The 14,872-nt window shown below is 58.6% G+C and overlaps 1 protein-coding gene across 2 annotated transcripts; it reads left to right on the top strand.

Moving 5' to 3' along the window:
* The first annotated feature begins 1,488 nt into the window (after nucleotides 1-1,488).
* On the top strand, nucleotides 1,489-14,865 carry POLRMT (RNA polymerase mitochondrial). 2 transcript variants are annotated; one of them, XM_069591885.1, is made up of 21 exons: nucleotides 1,489-1,699; nucleotides 2,185-2,283; nucleotides 4,544-5,139; nucleotides 8,008-8,138; nucleotides 8,222-8,414; nucleotides 9,384-9,533; nucleotides 9,715-9,879; nucleotides 10,023-10,178; nucleotides 10,397-10,621; nucleotides 10,813-11,619; nucleotides 11,976-12,098; nucleotides 12,390-12,512; nucleotides 12,715-12,894; nucleotides 13,035-13,121; nucleotides 13,198-13,311; nucleotides 13,389-13,441; nucleotides 13,549-13,647; nucleotides 14,238-14,310; nucleotides 14,448-14,539; nucleotides 14,624-14,685; nucleotides 14,770-14,865. In XM_069591885.1, the coding sequence occupies exons 1-21, from the start codon at nucleotides 1,612-1,614 to the stop codon at nucleotides 14,817-14,819; spliced, it is 3,666 nt and encodes a 1,221-aa protein (XP_069447986.1). In that variant the 5' UTR covers nucleotides 1,489-1,611; the 3' UTR covers nucleotides 14,820-14,865. The 2 variants fall into 2 exon arrangements, with proteins under 2 accessions (XP_069447986.1, XP_069447987.1); XM_069591886.1 differs by having other exon boundaries at nucleotides 1,566-1,699; nucleotides 9,381-9,533.
* The last annotated feature ends 7 nt before the right edge of the window (nucleotides 14,866-14,872 follow it).

Here is a 14,872-nt window from a genome sequence, read left to right as displayed (position 1 = left end):
AAAGGGAATCAGCCCTGAATATTCATTGGAAGGACTGATGCTGAAACTGAAGCTCCGCCACTTCAGGTGCCTGATGCAAAGAGGTAACATTGGAAAAGACCCTGATGCCGAGAAAGATTGGAGGCAGGAGGGAGTGACAGAGAATGAGATGGTTAGATAGCATCACAGGAGAGGCTGGTGTGATGCAGTCCATGTCAGAAAGAACATCGCAACATAGCATGGGACACAACATAGCAACTGAACAACAACCACTTCTCTCCCAAACACTGCTCCAACAGTTTATCCACAATTTTTCTCACCTCAAGGCTTTTGCATTAGATAGATAGGATTGCAGCTTGAAGGAAAGTTACACCACTTATTCCTATTATCATCCCTCACATACCAGCTGATCCCAGAACAGACACTCCCTCCCCTGACCTCAGTTTCTCCACCTGAATGATAAGGTGGGGCATACCTTTCAGGTCTGATTCCAAAGCTCTGGCCTGCTCACCCTTGAGTGGGATCTGCCTGGAGACTAGGGTGGAGACGTTTCAGGCTCCAGGGAATATTTCATTCCAATTATCATTGCTCTCCCCACCCCACTCCACTTCTGGCCCTGGAAACTAGTGGGTAAACAGAGGCCAGAAAGAGTGTATAAGGGTAAAGTTTAAGAAACACCGTGATGTAACCTACCCTTGGCTTTGGGGCTTGGAGTCAGAGGGACCTGGGCCTTCATTCCACTGTCTCTGATATTCGTGATGTGTCTTTGGGCAACTTTATTTACCTTCTGAACCTCAGTTTCCTCCCGATAAACTGGAGATAGTAATAGTTACATCCCCAAAGCTATCATTGGATCAATGAAGATGGACAGGAATCTGTAAATTGCAGAATGGTGTCCTAATTATTTGGCATGCGTGAGTGCTCAGTCGTGCCTGACTCTTTGCGACTCCGTGGACTGTAAGGCCCCCAGACTCCTCTGTCCATGGAATTTTCCAGGTAACAATACTGGAGTGGGTGGCCATTTCCTCCTCCAGGGGAACGTCCCCACCCGGGGATGTAACCCGTGTCTCCTGTGTCTCCTGCATGGTGGAGTCTTTACCACTGAGCCACCTAAGAAGCCCAACTATTCGAGGACTAGTCCTTAAACCAGGGATCCCCAACCCCCTGGGCCACTACTCAAGCCGTTTGTGGTCTGTTAGGAACCCAGCTGCACAGAAGGCGGTAAGTGGTGAGGAAAACCCAACCCATCTTCCTCCTCCCCCGCCCCAATGGAAAAAATGTCTTCGAAACCGGTCCCTGGTGCCAAAAACGTTGGAAACCACCGCTTTAAACAGAAATAACAACAAAACTCAGGTTCCGGGTCCTCCCAAAGATGGCTTACAGTGTTGCCCAAGCAACGGCTCTGTCCCGCCCCTCCTGGACAGGGAACAGCCAATCGGTGGGCACTACCGGCTCATGCCCCGCCCCCGCTCCGCTCCAGGGTCTGCTGCCTCCTGGGAGTTGTGGTTCTCCTGGTGCCTTCCCGGTTCGTGGTCTCTTCGCGGCCGCCGTAGGCCGCGGAACTACAACTCCCGGCGGGCGCAGGCGGCGCAGGCGCGTTGCGGTGGCGCGGTGGTCCCGCGTGCAGACAGCATGTCGGCGCTGCGCTGTGGCCGCGGGGCGGCGGGGCTTCGGAGGGCCCTGTGGCCGAAGGGCCACCCCTGCCTCCTGGCCGAAGAAGGTAACGCAGGGGAGGCCCGGGGATGACTCCAGGACCGCTGCTCTGCCCCCTCACCCGCCGCCGTGACCTTTGGCTTCTCGACCCCAGGGATCCAGCTAACTTGCTTTGGTGATTCTGCCGAACCGAGTGACTGTATTCCGCTTTCAGTCACCCTTGGGCCACTCTACGGACCGGGGTCGTCGGTGCACTTTGACCTTTGATTCCTGGGTTCTTTTGGAGTCCCATGACCCACTATTTACGAATTAGAGTTTTTAACCTTTGAACTGTCCGTGCCTTAGTTCGCGGAACCATTTATCTTCGAACTCAGGCCCCAGTTTCCTTTTTCCCTTACCCTGTGGTGTTTACTTTGAGACGGGTGACCACTGACAGTTGCACGGTCTTCAGGGTTCCTTTGCCCCGGATCCTGCGATTGCTGACCCTGCGACGGCCCTCCCTGCCCCAGCCCTGACACACGCCCGCCTCAGCCTCCCTGGTCTCTCCCGCAGGGACCCTCGGTGGCGTCTGGGGCCGGAAGAGGAGCTTGTCTGCCAGCGCTTGTGAGCAGGACCGCCGGAAGGGCTGCGGTCACGCGGAACTGCTGGAGGGTGAGCCTGATCCCAGGGCACTGGTCCTGATGCTCCTTTCTCACTGTCACCTCGCTGACCATACTGCTGGGAGCTACCTCCTTCGTTCCTCCAAGGTTCCTTGGTTCCACCCCATTGAGAAGGGTTGTCAGTCTGCTCTCTAGTGGTCCAAGGTCCGCCTTGGTGCCACTGTGAAGTGAATGCTGGGTGCAGTGAGCTCTTATAGTTCCCTTGTCTTCCCAAACCCACCAGGGGCTCCCACTTTCCAAATGAGAGAATGAAGTGAAAGTCGCTCAGTCGGGTTGGACTCTTTGAGACCTCATAGACTATACAGTCCATGGATTTCTCCAGGCCAGAATACTGGAGTGGGTAGCCTTTTCCTTCCCCAGGGCATCTTCCTAACCCAGGGATCGAACCCAGGTCTCCCACATTGCAGGCGGATTCTTTACTAGCTGAGCCACAAGGGAAGCCCAGGAATACTGGAGTGGGTAACCTATCTCTTCTCTGAGGGATCTTCCTGACCCAGGAATCAAACCGGGGTCTCCTGCATTAAAGGCAGATTCTTTACCAACTGAACTCTCAAGGAAGCCCTGATAGATGAGAGACTTGAAGCCTAAATTGTGGCTGGAGAGACTGGCCTGCTGTGTGCAGAGCTGGGCTTTGCTCTGTGGCATGCCAGACTTCAGTGGTCCTGGCTCAACTTCCCGGACTTGGCGCCTGATAGGGTCTGCTGGTGGTCTTTGTCACTGGGGATGGACAGCCAGGTCCTGGCATCTCCAGAGCGAGCTGGGAGCATCACTGTCCCCTCCTTCTCAGGTGTCCAATGCCTCCTGCTTCCCTCCTGCCCCACGTCCGGTGAGTGGCCAGCAGCCGGGAGTGGGATGTGGGAGCCTTTAAAAAGAAAAGCCTGATTTCAGAAAATCGCAAACGTGCAGAAGTGAAACCACAGGTCCTACCAGCTTAGAAGCAACCTTCTTTGATTTCTCACCCACCTTATTTTAAGGCAAAGCCCAGGGTCTGAAAATGTGATCACTTCATGTCACTTTCCAGTCTCGACCCTCCAGCTGGCTGTATCCTTTCTGGCAGAATTCCCTTTCCACCCCTGTTGAGGGCCTCAGAGCCCTGTGGCCTCTGCCAGCGTCCTTGGCTTCCACCAGTGTGATCAGTGTACCTACTTGTCCCCGGTCACCCCCCAGGGGATTCAGATGTGGCCACCTCGTGCCCTTTCTGGCACTTTGCCACTGACCATCTCCTGCACGTTCAGAAAGTGTCTGCTGACTTTCCATCCACTGAGGTGGGGGCTGTGCCTTTGTTGTTGCTGTGTTTCTGCTCCAGACTGGCCCTCCTGTCTCTGGGCTGATGTTATGTGGGTGAGGCACAGGTAGGTCCTCACATTCGCGGATTCTGTGTTTGCACAATCTCCTACCAGCTGAACTTTACTTGAAACCCCAGTCAATGTACACCTTCTCAGCTGAGGTGGAGCTGGGTGACACTCTGTCAATAGGAGTCCTTTTCAGGGTATATCTAGTGCCCTGTGTTTGCATTTTGTGCTGTGTGTTGGTGGTTTAGCAGTTTAAAATGGACCCAGGCATGGTGCTGCAGGACCGTCTTGAGCCCCTCAGCTCCAGGGGACTGTAATGTGCCTTTTGGAGAAAGTTTGTCTCATCGGCGAAGTTCAGGAGTGAGTTCTAGCAGTATTGGCCATTGTGTATGTACATATCACGGATATGTGTACGAAATAAGGTGTATCAGATGGGAAAACTCACAACAGAGTGATGCATGGATCTGCTAGTGGAAGTGTGGCCTTGGGCACTCAGGAACCCTGTGTTCCCTGGGTGTGGTCGATCCCTGTTCACCAACTCAGTGGCCCCAGACTCCATATAGTCATGAGAGCTGGCTGTCTGTGAAGCAGCACAGAGCAGGGGTGGGCTATGGCTATGAACGCTTATGTATGTGCAAAGGCCCTGAGGCCATTACAGCTGGAGTGGAGACAGCGAAGGGAGGCAGGGATTCAAGGAGCCAGGGGCTGTGGGTAGATTTTGAAGGCAGAGCCCCAAGGAGGCACTGACTGGCTGGACCTGGAGGGAGAGAGCCCTGGGAAGGACAGAGCTGCTGGGGCGGGAGGATGTTGAGGAGCAGGTGGTGGGCAACTTCAGGAGCTCCTTCGGGGCCGGGTTTGAGCAGCCCAGGCAGACCTGTGCGTTTGGTGGTGAGCAGACACACACCCAGGACTGATCCCCCCTCCTGACAGCGGGGTCCCCTGACATCTCTCTCCCCACAGTGCTCGAGGCACGGGTGCGGCAACTGCAGGCGGAGGGCACAGCAGAGGAGGTGACGGTGAAGAGGGTGGCCGTGGCTCAGGCGCCGGAGGCTGGTGGCATCTGGCCCCCCAGGCAGGCCCCACTTGGGGCTGAAGGGCCTGTCCCCATGCTCAGCAGCCACTGGGCACAGAAGCTGGACAAGGATCAGCAGCTGATAGGGAAGCGCTGGCAGCAGCTGGATGGGAAGCTGCCGAAGATGGTGGAGAAGCCGACCTGGGAGAAGCGTCTGCGCATGGAGCCGCGGCTGCTGAGCAGGAAGCTGGCGGGCCAGCTGCAGCAGTGGGAGCGCAAGAGGCCGCAGAGCCCCTGGGAGGAGCAGCTGGCCCGGCTGCTGCAGGAGGCCCCGCAGAGGCTGAGCCAGGAGGCAGATGAGGGCTCTGAATCCCGGCTGGAGGGCCAGCGCCAGAAGCTCCTGGCCTTTCTGGAATGCTGCCTGCTCACGGGCCACCTGCCCCTGGCCCACCACGTGCTGGTTGCGCAGCACAGCCGGGCCCCACAGCAGCAGCTGCTCACACTCCCCATGTACAACATCGTCATGCTTGGCTGGGCTCGCCAGGTGAGGGGCTGGGGTCGGAGGCGGGAGCCAACCTGGGACACCTAGATCCCAACTCTGGTCTCTCAGCTCCAGGAGTCAGGCCTTCAGTTTTTATTATGCTGACAGCTTTTTTTTTTTTAGATTTTTTTATTGGAGTATATTTGATGTACAGTGTTGTTAGGTAGCACAGCAAATCAGTAGATCTACTCTATATACTATCAGTATATCTACTCTTTTTGTTGTTGTTTAGTCGCTAAGTCCTATCTGATTCTTTGTGACCTTGTGAACTGTAGCCCATCGGACTCCTCTGTCCATGAGATTTTCCAGGCAAGAATACTGAAGTGGGTTGTCATTTCCTTCTCTATTGATTTATTTTTTAATTGGAGGAAAATTGCTTTATAATGCTGTTTTGGTTTCTTCTGTACAACAACGCAAATCAGCCATAATTATACAAATACCCTTCGCTTGTGAACCTCCCCCTCCCCCCACCCCTCTCGGTCATCACAGAGCGCTCGGTTGGGCTCCTTGTGTCACATAGCAACTTATTACCAGTGTCTGTTTCACACACGATCGTGTGTGTCTGTCACTGCTGCCTTCTCCCTTCGTCCAGCCCTCACCTTCCCCTTACCCCGTGTCCGCAAGTCTGTTCTCTGTACCTGCGTCTTCATTCGTTCCCCACAGTTAGGTTCATGAGCAGTATTTTTCTAGATTCCATATATATGCATTAATATCCAATATTTGTTTTTCACTTTCTGACTCACTTCACTCTGTATAACAGGCTCTAGGTCCATCCACCTCATTTGGACTTACTTTTCAAAATTTGTTCTTTTCTTACGACTGAGTAAAATTCCATTGTATATATGTACCACCTCTTGGGGGCTTCCCAGGTGGCACTAGTGGTAAAGAACCCGCCTGCCAGTGCAGGAGACATAAGAGACGTGGGTTCGATCACTGGGTCAGGAAGATTCCCTGGAGAAGGAAATGGTAACCCACTTCAGTATTCTTTCCTCCCATGGCGGGCTACAGTCCGTAGGGTCTCAAAGTGTCTGACACGACTGAAGTGACTTAGAATGCAACAAACATTGAGTTACATGTGTCTTTTAGAATTGTGGCTCTTTCGGGGTATATGGCCCGTAGTGGGATTGTTAGGTCATATGGTAGATTTATTCCTAGTTTTTAAAGGCATCTCCATACCATTCTCCGTAGTGGCTGTATCAGTTTTCATTTTCACCAACAGGTTGAGAGGGTTCCCTTTTCTCCACATCCTCTCCAGCATTTATTATTTGTAGAGAGTTTTTGATGATGGCATTCTGACTGGTGTGTGGTGATGCCTCATTGTAGTTTTGATTTGCGTTCTTTAATGGTGATGTTGAGCATCTTTTCTTGTGTGGCTATTTAACAGTTCTTTAGACTTGTTAATTATAAGTCACACGTGGCCCTCAATGGAAAATGTGAAAATGACAAAAGGGCCAGAAGACAGCATTCCTGTGTGGTTACTCAGCCAGGGCTCTGGTGCATGGGGTGCTGTAGGCCCTCCTCAGGGCAGCCTCTTCGATGCTCCTGTCTGGGACGAGAACCTTATGGTGCAGCCATCCACAGCTGTGAATTTCCCTCTGGGTGCAGCTTTAGCTACTTCCCTCAAGGGAAGTGCTCTTTTCACTTGTGACTTCTCCTCTGACCTGTGACTGCTGAGGAGAGTTGCCTAAGCACCCTTGTGGAGACGACTTCCCCAGCACCCTCCCTGCTCTGCGTCTGCACCCTCATCTGAGGAGCATCAGAGAAAGTTAGCGCCGGTGAAGGAGGGTTGCGAGTGCAGGTGCAGCTCCGGGAGGCAGGTTCTCAACAGGGCCTCAGCTGTGCTGACTCATGCACAGAATGGGGCCCAGAGCAGCCTGGCAGCCCTGGGAGGCGCCAGGGTCTCCACGGCAACAGTCACAGGGGGTTTCCTGCGTTGTCTTTGTGGGAGGCCTGCTCAGTTCCAGGCGTCAGTCTCCTTTCCTGCGGTGCTGGCCCTCTGGCATCCGCTGGCGCAGAGTTCTGTCAGGGTGGCGGGTTTCTGATTAGACGAGCTTCCTGGGGCCCCAGAACAGCTGAACCATCCAGCAGGCTTCCAGCAGTAGACATGCGTTTTCTGTTAGTCTCAGAGGCCTGACATCCAAGGTCAGGGCGAGGCAGGCCCCCTCCCTGCATCCCATCCTTCCTTCCTGACCTCTGCCTTGAGTGCCATACAGCGTCCAGGGTGTATACAGCACCTGTAGAGACCCTACTTCCAGACAATGTCCTCTGCTCAGGCTCCAGGTGCATGTGTCAGGCAGCCCTCCTGTTTCTGCCACGTGGTCCCCTCGAGCCACACCCTTCCCATCCCCTCTGGGCCTTGGCTTCCCTATCTGCAGAACGGGGAGCCCTGCTGGGTTTTGGGAGCTGTAAAGGGGGGATGCTGTGCAGGGTCTGTGCATGTTTTCCTGGTGGTGGTGACAGTCCTATGAGTTTAGAAAGGCAGGAAAGATGGTCTGGTTCTAGACTAGCCATGTCCAGTGGAGCTCTCTGTGACCTTGCCGATCTCCTTCAGCTGCACCAGCCTCCTGCTGCTGCCAAACTGGGTATGAAACAGCTCTGGTCGGCGTGCCCGGTGACTACCGCACTGGGCAGCCCCCGGCCCATCTAGCCCGCATGCAGACTCACCTCTCAGACAGGGAGCGGGCCCCAGGGCAGGGCACAGACAATGCTCATCTCTGTGGCACTTCTCCTTGATCCTCAGGGCCAAGGGGAAGGTGCTGACTGAGTTGGCTGGGAGGCCTGTGGTGGGGTAACTGGGGGAAGGAACAGGCGCCCCTCCCCCCCCGCCCCTGTACCCTCCTTGCAAGCTCTCACCTGGCTTGGTCCCCCCAGGGCTCCTTCAAAGAGCTGATGTACGTGTTCTTCATGCTGAAAGATGCTGGCCTGGCCCCGGACCTGCTGTCCTATGCAGCCGCCCTGCAGTGCATGGGGCGCCTGGACCAGGATGCCAGCACCATCCAAAGGTGGGTGGGGGGTGGTGGTGGAGCTGGGATGGGACCCCAGGGGCTCCCCGCTGGTGCTAACAGCTGGATGTGTGTGCCCTCAGGTGCCTGAAGCAGATGGAGCAGGACAGGCTGTCGCTGCAGGGGCTCTTCTCAGCTGTGCCCCTGAGCGCCGAGGAGCGGGAGGAGCTCCTGCGTGCTGTGCGCAAGGCCAGACCAGCGTTCAGCCCCCAGCCGCCACCTCCGCCCCCACCCCAGGTCAACACCTCGCCACTGCTCCAGGAGATCTATGCCAAGGTGAGCGGGCCTGCATCTGGGAACCTGAAGGGGGCGAGTGGTCACTGGATGCCTCGGCCCCTCCCCTCGTCTCTCCTGGCAGCACTGGCCCCCCTACCCCGTGCTGGTGGATGGGAGGCTGCCCTGTCGAGGGGGGCCCACACCCTGCCATATTTGGTTTCCATATGGAGATGCACCCTAGGCACAGCATGGGGGTATTGCAGGGCCAGTGTACCCACCTAAAACTGCACAGCTAATGCTGCAGGCGGCACAGGGCGCATGAGGTGAAGCCACCTCCCAGGGTGGAGGAGAGCATAACACCCAGATCCCTGGGGCGACGAAAGGAGTTTTCTTTTTTGACTGGGACAGGCTTCCCCTAACCTGCAGTTCACCCTTTAAAGTATAATCCAGTGGGTTGTTTTTAGTACATTGATCTTTATTTCCAGAACATTCCATAACCCTGAAAGGAAGCCCATCCCCATCAGTGGTCACCCCCTACCCTCTCCCCAGCCCCTGACAACATGGAACCCACTCTGTGGATCGGCCTGTTCTGAATGTTTCCCATCAGTGGACTCACACCCTGTGTGTCCTATGTCTGTTTCTCTCACTGAGCATCATGTTCTCAGGGTCAGGTGGTAGCAAGTATCTGAGCTTTTTTCACAGCTGAGGGGTGCCCATGTGTGGAGGGATCACGTGGTGTTTATCCATCATCCCTTGGTGGACACTTGACCACCATAAACCAGGCTCCTGTGGCTGGCTGTGGACCAGTCTTTGTGTGGATGTATATTTTGGGTTTGCTATCTTTAGTGTACCTATCTTTAGAAGGGTCACACAGTTGCAAGTTGGAAGAGAAAACAGCAGCATCTGGGCCTCGCGCTGTATCCAGCACCTCCCCCCGCCCCCGCACCCCAGGCCAGGGAGACGCTGCGCTACTCTGGTGGGTGGAGAGGTCAGCAGTGGGGCCTCACTGGCAGCCTGTTGCCCCAGCAGGACCCCTCTGTGTCCTACCCGAAGCTGCACTTGTCCCTGAAGGAGCTGCAGGGCCTCTTCCGACAGCAGCTTGGAGTGGAGATGGCCACCACTGTCACCGTGGAGTCCGTGGAGAAGGCCCCGCTCCTGACCGAGGAGGTCCTACAGGCGGTAAGGGGCTGGGGGTGCTTCTGCCTGCTGAGCTGGGTATCCGCTGGGCAGGGTTCATCCCAGCACCTGTCCCACCAGGTCCTCTCTCTGAGCCAGGACCTCTACCACCGGGCTGGGCCAGGTTGCCTGGGCACAGTGGTGACTCCTTGCACAACCCCGCCCTGTCCCCCCCACTCGCCAGCGGAAGACCCTGGCGGCCTTGCGCGCAGAATGGGAGTCGGTGCTGTCCCTGGAGCTGCAGGAGATCAAGGAGAGTGAGGCCCGCGCTGCCTCAGAAGGCCGCCCATCCCTCTTCCCCTACCTGTGCCTGCTCAGTGAGAAGGAATTAGTGGGGCTGCTGCTGCAGGTGTGCACACCAGGAGGGGACAGGGCCACTGCTATAGGTTGGGGGGCTGTGGGAGGAGTGCTGCTGCGGGGGGTGGGGGGTAGGTCAGGTGGTCCCGATGGAGCATGGGGCTTATGGTGCTGTCCTCCCGGGCTGCCCCTCAGACCCTGCAGGCACTGCCCCCGCATGGAGAGTCGCTCCTCTTCCTGGCGCACGAGCTGGGCATGCGTGTGTTGAAGAGGAAGCGGCTCAGGAACCAGGTGGAAGAGCTGGAGCAGCGCTACTCCGAGTACCTGCACCTGCTGGCCTCGGACACCCAGGTGAGGCTGGGGAGCCTGAGCAGGGGGCCCAGGCCGGGTGCCCCAGGCCTCAAGCAGAGGTCCCCTCCCCTTCTCCCTCCTTGCCTGGGGTGGCCAGATTGGCCCCAAAACTCCACCTCAGTTTCCTCACCTAACCTTGCTCGTTGCCAGGGGCTGAGCCAGGGTCTTCAGCTCTGCACCTGGACTCTCAGCTCTCTGAACCACCCTCCCACCCACAGGTAGCAGAGCCCTGTCTGCCTCGCCAGCACTGGGAAGCGCTGGGCGTGCCTGAGGCCCCCCCGGAGCAGCCCTGGCCCGTGTCTGTGCTGGTGCAGCTGGGCAAGCAGCTGGCAGAGGTGCTGGTACGAGCCGTGCAGATGCCCAGCAGCCTGGCAGCGCCCCGGGGCCCCAGCACACTCATTCCTGTGCTCTACCACGTGTATTCCTTCCGCAGCTTCCGCCAGGTGCTTCTCCAGTGGTGCTTTTCCGCGCTGGAAGGGAGAGGGGACGCCCCAGGGGCTGTGGGGCACTGGGATCCTGCTGTGGCTCCAGACCCTGAGGACCTGGACTCAGGGTCATGGCGTCTAAGGGGACCCTGGGGTTTTCCTCCGCTGCCTCCAGTACACCCTGACTTCTTGGCCTGTCCTGCCCCCAGATCGGGATCCTGAAGCCACACCCAGCCTTCACTCAGCTGCAGGAGACGGCGGCGGAGCGCACACTGATCTTCGAGTCCACGGAGGTGCCCATGCTGTGCCCACCCCTGCCCTGGACGTCACCACACTCGGGCGCCTTCCTGCTGAGCCCCACCAAGATGATGCGGTCCCTGGAGGGCACCCAGCAGCACCAGCTCCTGCTAGAGCGCTGCCCGCCTGCCGAGCTGCACGGCGCTCTGGATGCCCTCACTCAGCTGGGCAATTGTGCTTGGCGTGTCAATGGGCGTGTGCTCGACCTGGTGCTTGACCTCTTCAGGGACAAGGGCTGCCCTCGCCTGGGTGTGCCCGCCCCGCCCACCGAGGCCCTGAGGCCCCCCGAGGGCCGCCAGGCCCCCAAGGGCTGCCTGCTGCCCGAGGCCTCACCTGCCGACAAGGCAGAGATGCGGCGGGAGCTGGCACGGCGGCTGAAGGTGGCACGGGAGATGCAGAGCCTGCGCGCAGACGCACTCTACCGCCTGTCGCTGGCCCAGCATCTGCGGAACCACGTCTTCTGGCTGCCGCACAACATGGACTTCCGAGGCCGTACCTACCCCTGTTCACCACACTTCAACCATCTTGGCAGTGACCTGGCCCGCGCGCTGCTGGAATTTGCCCAGGGCCGCCCACTTGGCCCCCATGGCCTCGACTGGCTCAAGATCCACCTGGTCAACCTCACAGGGCTCAAGAAGCGCGAGTCACTACAGACGCGCCGGGACTACGCAGACGCGGTGATGGAGGACATCCTGGACTCAGCTGAACGACCCATGACGGTGGGCTTTGACCCCTTACCATCGGGTGCGCCCAGCTGCCCTGGCACCCACCTCGGAACCCTGCAGGCAACCCGGCCCCCTGCTTCTTTCCTGGCACTCTCCTGCTGGCCTCTTGCTCTGTCTTGGGTCGTGGACAGCACTGCCACCTCTCATACCACAGTGGCCCTCTCTCCAGGCCCGTCCCCTCCCTGGTCCATCACTCTCCGTGCCTCCAGGGCCTCCTTATGTCTTCCTACCACCTGGGCCCAACCAGCTGCTGCCTGTGCCCAGGAAGTACTCCCAGGCTGGCTCTGACCCCACTGGGTGGGGCCTGGAGACCCCAGGCCTGGCCTCACCCTGCCCACTACCTCCCACAGGGCCGGAAGTGGTGGATGGAGGCGGATGAGCCGTGGCAAACCCTGGCCTGCTGCATGGAGATTGCCCAGGTGGTGCACTCCCCCGACCCTACCACCTACATCTCCCACTTTCCGGTTCACCAGGTGAGCTGGGGGACCTTGCTGTGGAGCATGCCCATCCCTCGTGGGCTTGGCCAAAGTTTCTTCAGGCTACGGAGCTGAGGGATGGCATGGTGTCCACTCTGCACTGGCTGGTGTTCCTGGGTAGGGCTTCTCTGTGCCTCAGTTCCCCGTTGCAGAGGTTCCTGGCTTCCTGTCAGTGTGCGGGTCCAGGGTGGTCTTGCCTAAGCAGAGCTGGGGAAACAGGAGCCCCAGCCCCCTACCGTGGACACTGGCCCACCTCACCCAGCCTGTCACTGTCCACCCCCTGCCCAGGACGGCTCCTGTAATGGTCTCCAGCACTATGCCGCCCTGGGCCGGGACAGCACGGGGGCCACCTCCGTCAACCTGTCACCCTCTGACCTGCCACAGGACGTGTACAGTGAGGTGGCTGCACAGGTAGGCACCATGACCTCCCCCTACCCCTGTATGCCCTGATCCCCCAAACCCACCAGGGCCTGGATGCTGGACCCCATGGCCCACCAGCTTTCACCATACCAGGCCGTGAGCAGGGTTCCTGGGAAGTGTCAGAGGGGGTGACCCACAAGAGGAGAGGAAACTTCCACCTCTGGGTGGGTGGCCTCGCCCACTGCCTCTGCAGGTGGAGGTATTCCGCAAGCAGGATGCCAAGCAGGGCGTGCGGGTGGCCCAGGTGCTGGAGGGCTTCATTAGCCGCAAGGTGGTCAAGCAGACAGTGATGACCGTGGTGTATGGTGTCACCCGCTATGGCGGCCGCCTGCAGATCGAGAGGCGCCTCCGGGAGCTCGAGGACTTCCCCCAGGTGCGCATCCGGCAGTAGGTAGTTCTGATGGAGGGGCTTGGCTCTACCCGCTGCGGGGTCCCCAGAGCAAGCCCACCCCCTGAGTGTGGGGGGACTTCCTGCGAGGGACCCCAAACCCTATCCACCCTACTCTTCTCCAGGAGTTTGTATGGGAGGCATCTCACTACCTCGTGCGCCAGGTGTTCAACAGTCTCCAGGAGATGTTCTCTGGCACCCGGTCCATCCAGGTGAGGCCTCATCCTCCCCCTGCCCTGGGCTGTGGCCCCAGACCCAGCCCTTCTGACCCGGTGGCCGTCCCTGCAGCGCTGGCTGACTGAGAGTGCCCGGCTCATCTCACTCACGGGCTCGGCTGTGGAGTGGATCACGCCCCTGGGCGTCCCCATCATCCAGCCCTACCACCGAGACTCCAAGGTCATGGTACGTGCCGTCCCCGACCCCCACCCCCACTAAGCAGGGCAGGACTCACCTCTGTGTCCCCCATATCCACCCTGCAGATAAAAGGCGGGCTCCAGAGCCTCACTTTCAGCAGCAGTGTGGACACCAACCAGTGAGTGTGGGCACAGGCAGACATGCAGGAGGCCATCTGGGTAGGGATGGGCGGGGGCCAGGCTGTGGCCAGGCTGAGTCCTGACTGTGTACCCCGCTCACCGCCAGGAAGCCCAACACGTTGAAGCAGAAGAACGGCTTCCCACCCAACTTCATCCACTCACTGGACTCCACGCACATGATGCTCACGGCCCTGCACTGTTACAGGTGTGCCGGTCAGGGTCCTCGTGTGGGGGTGTAGGCGAGGGGCTCTGAGTGTGAAGCTGGCCCTCTGAGGGTCCCCCAACATGCATGGACATTCTAGGGGCGGGCAGAGGTGTCTGGCTTATCCTGAGCTCCTCTGACCTGGTGGGAAGTGTTGACGGTTGTTAGGAACAGCTGCTCACATGGTGGGGGGTGGTGTGTGTGGCTGTTGTGAGCCTGGTGTCCACTGGAGTTTTGTGTTCCTGACCCCTCCCCCTGGGTGGCTACCCTGGGATGGAGCCCTGTGGTGGACCAGGGCCCAGCATTAGCAGCCCCCTACAGGGAGCTGAGAATCAGGCAGCAGCTGGGGTTGGGTGGCAAAGAGGCATTTTCTGAGAGGAGAACTTGTCACCTACCCACTGAATGGGGCGTGCATACAGACAGCCACTGGAATGCGCAGGGGTGTGGGCAGGAGGAGGGTGGGCATCACTGAGTGGTGGGGAGGGGCTTGAGGTGAGAGCTGGGTCAACGGAGGGGGTTGGGGGAGGTGAGGATTGTGGGGAGGGGACCTTGAGGTGCAGCGCCTCCACAGGAGCCCCTCATTCTGGCTGCAGGAAGGGCCTGACCTTCGTCTCGGTGCACGACTGCTTCTGGACACATGCGGCTGATGTCGGGGTCATGAACCAGGTGTGGCCGTGCTCCCACTAGTGGCTTCGCATCCCCAGCCTCCTCCCCACCCTGCCTGACCAGGGAGCCCACTCTCCACGCCACTTGGGCCTGGTTTCTGGCTGCTGATGCCCTCCTCCCCTGCTTCCGGTCCCCAGGTCTGCCGGGAGCAGTTTGTCCGACTGCACAGCCAGCCCATCCTCCATGACCTGTCCAGGTTCCTCCTCAAGCGGTTCTGCCCCGATTCTAGGTAAGGGCCCCCCTCTCGCCAGTGCTGCTACTGTCCTCTCCCCAGGCTGCCCTGGCCTCACCCCCACCCTGTCTTTGCCTTCAGAACCTCCAAGAGCATGTGGGTCTCCAGGCTAAAGGACACGCTGCTGTCTGTGCCTCCAACAGGTGGGACCCCCGGCGGGGCAGCCACCCCTGTGGGCTGGGGATGGGGCCTCCAGATCGCATCCACAGTTTCCCTCTGCTCTGCAGGGACCTTTGACCTGGAGCAGGTGAAGCATTCCACGTTCTTCTTCAGCTGACTGCCCAGCCACCCTGTACTCTAGTGTGAATAAAGGTCTGTCGCCACATGGGG

Source organism: Ovis canadensis, chromosome 5, assembly GCF_042477335.2.
Source record: "Ovis canadensis isolate MfBH-ARS-UI-01 breed Bighorn chromosome 5, ARS-UI_OviCan_v2, whole genome shotgun sequence".
NCBI classification, from domain to species: Eukaryota; Metazoa; Chordata; class Mammalia; order Artiodactyla; family Bovidae; genus Ovis; species Ovis canadensis.
This window is presented reverse-complemented; position numbering and strand designations above follow the sequence as displayed.

Bases quoted from the DNA above. Each gene is read 5' to 3' on its own strand.
- POLRMT (XM_069591886.1), top strand. From the start codon at position 1,612: ATGTCGGCGCTGCGCTGTGGCCGCGGGGCGGCGGGGCTTCGGAGGGCC. The intron at 9,534-9,714 runs GTAAGGGGCTGG...CCCACTCGCCAG, and splicing joins CCGAGGAGGTCCTACAGGCG to CGGAAGACCCTGGCGGCCTT. The intron at 13,648-14,237 runs GTGTGCCGGTCA...TTCTGGCTGCAG, and splicing joins ACGGCCCTGCACTGTTACAG to GAAGGGCCTGACCTTCGTCT.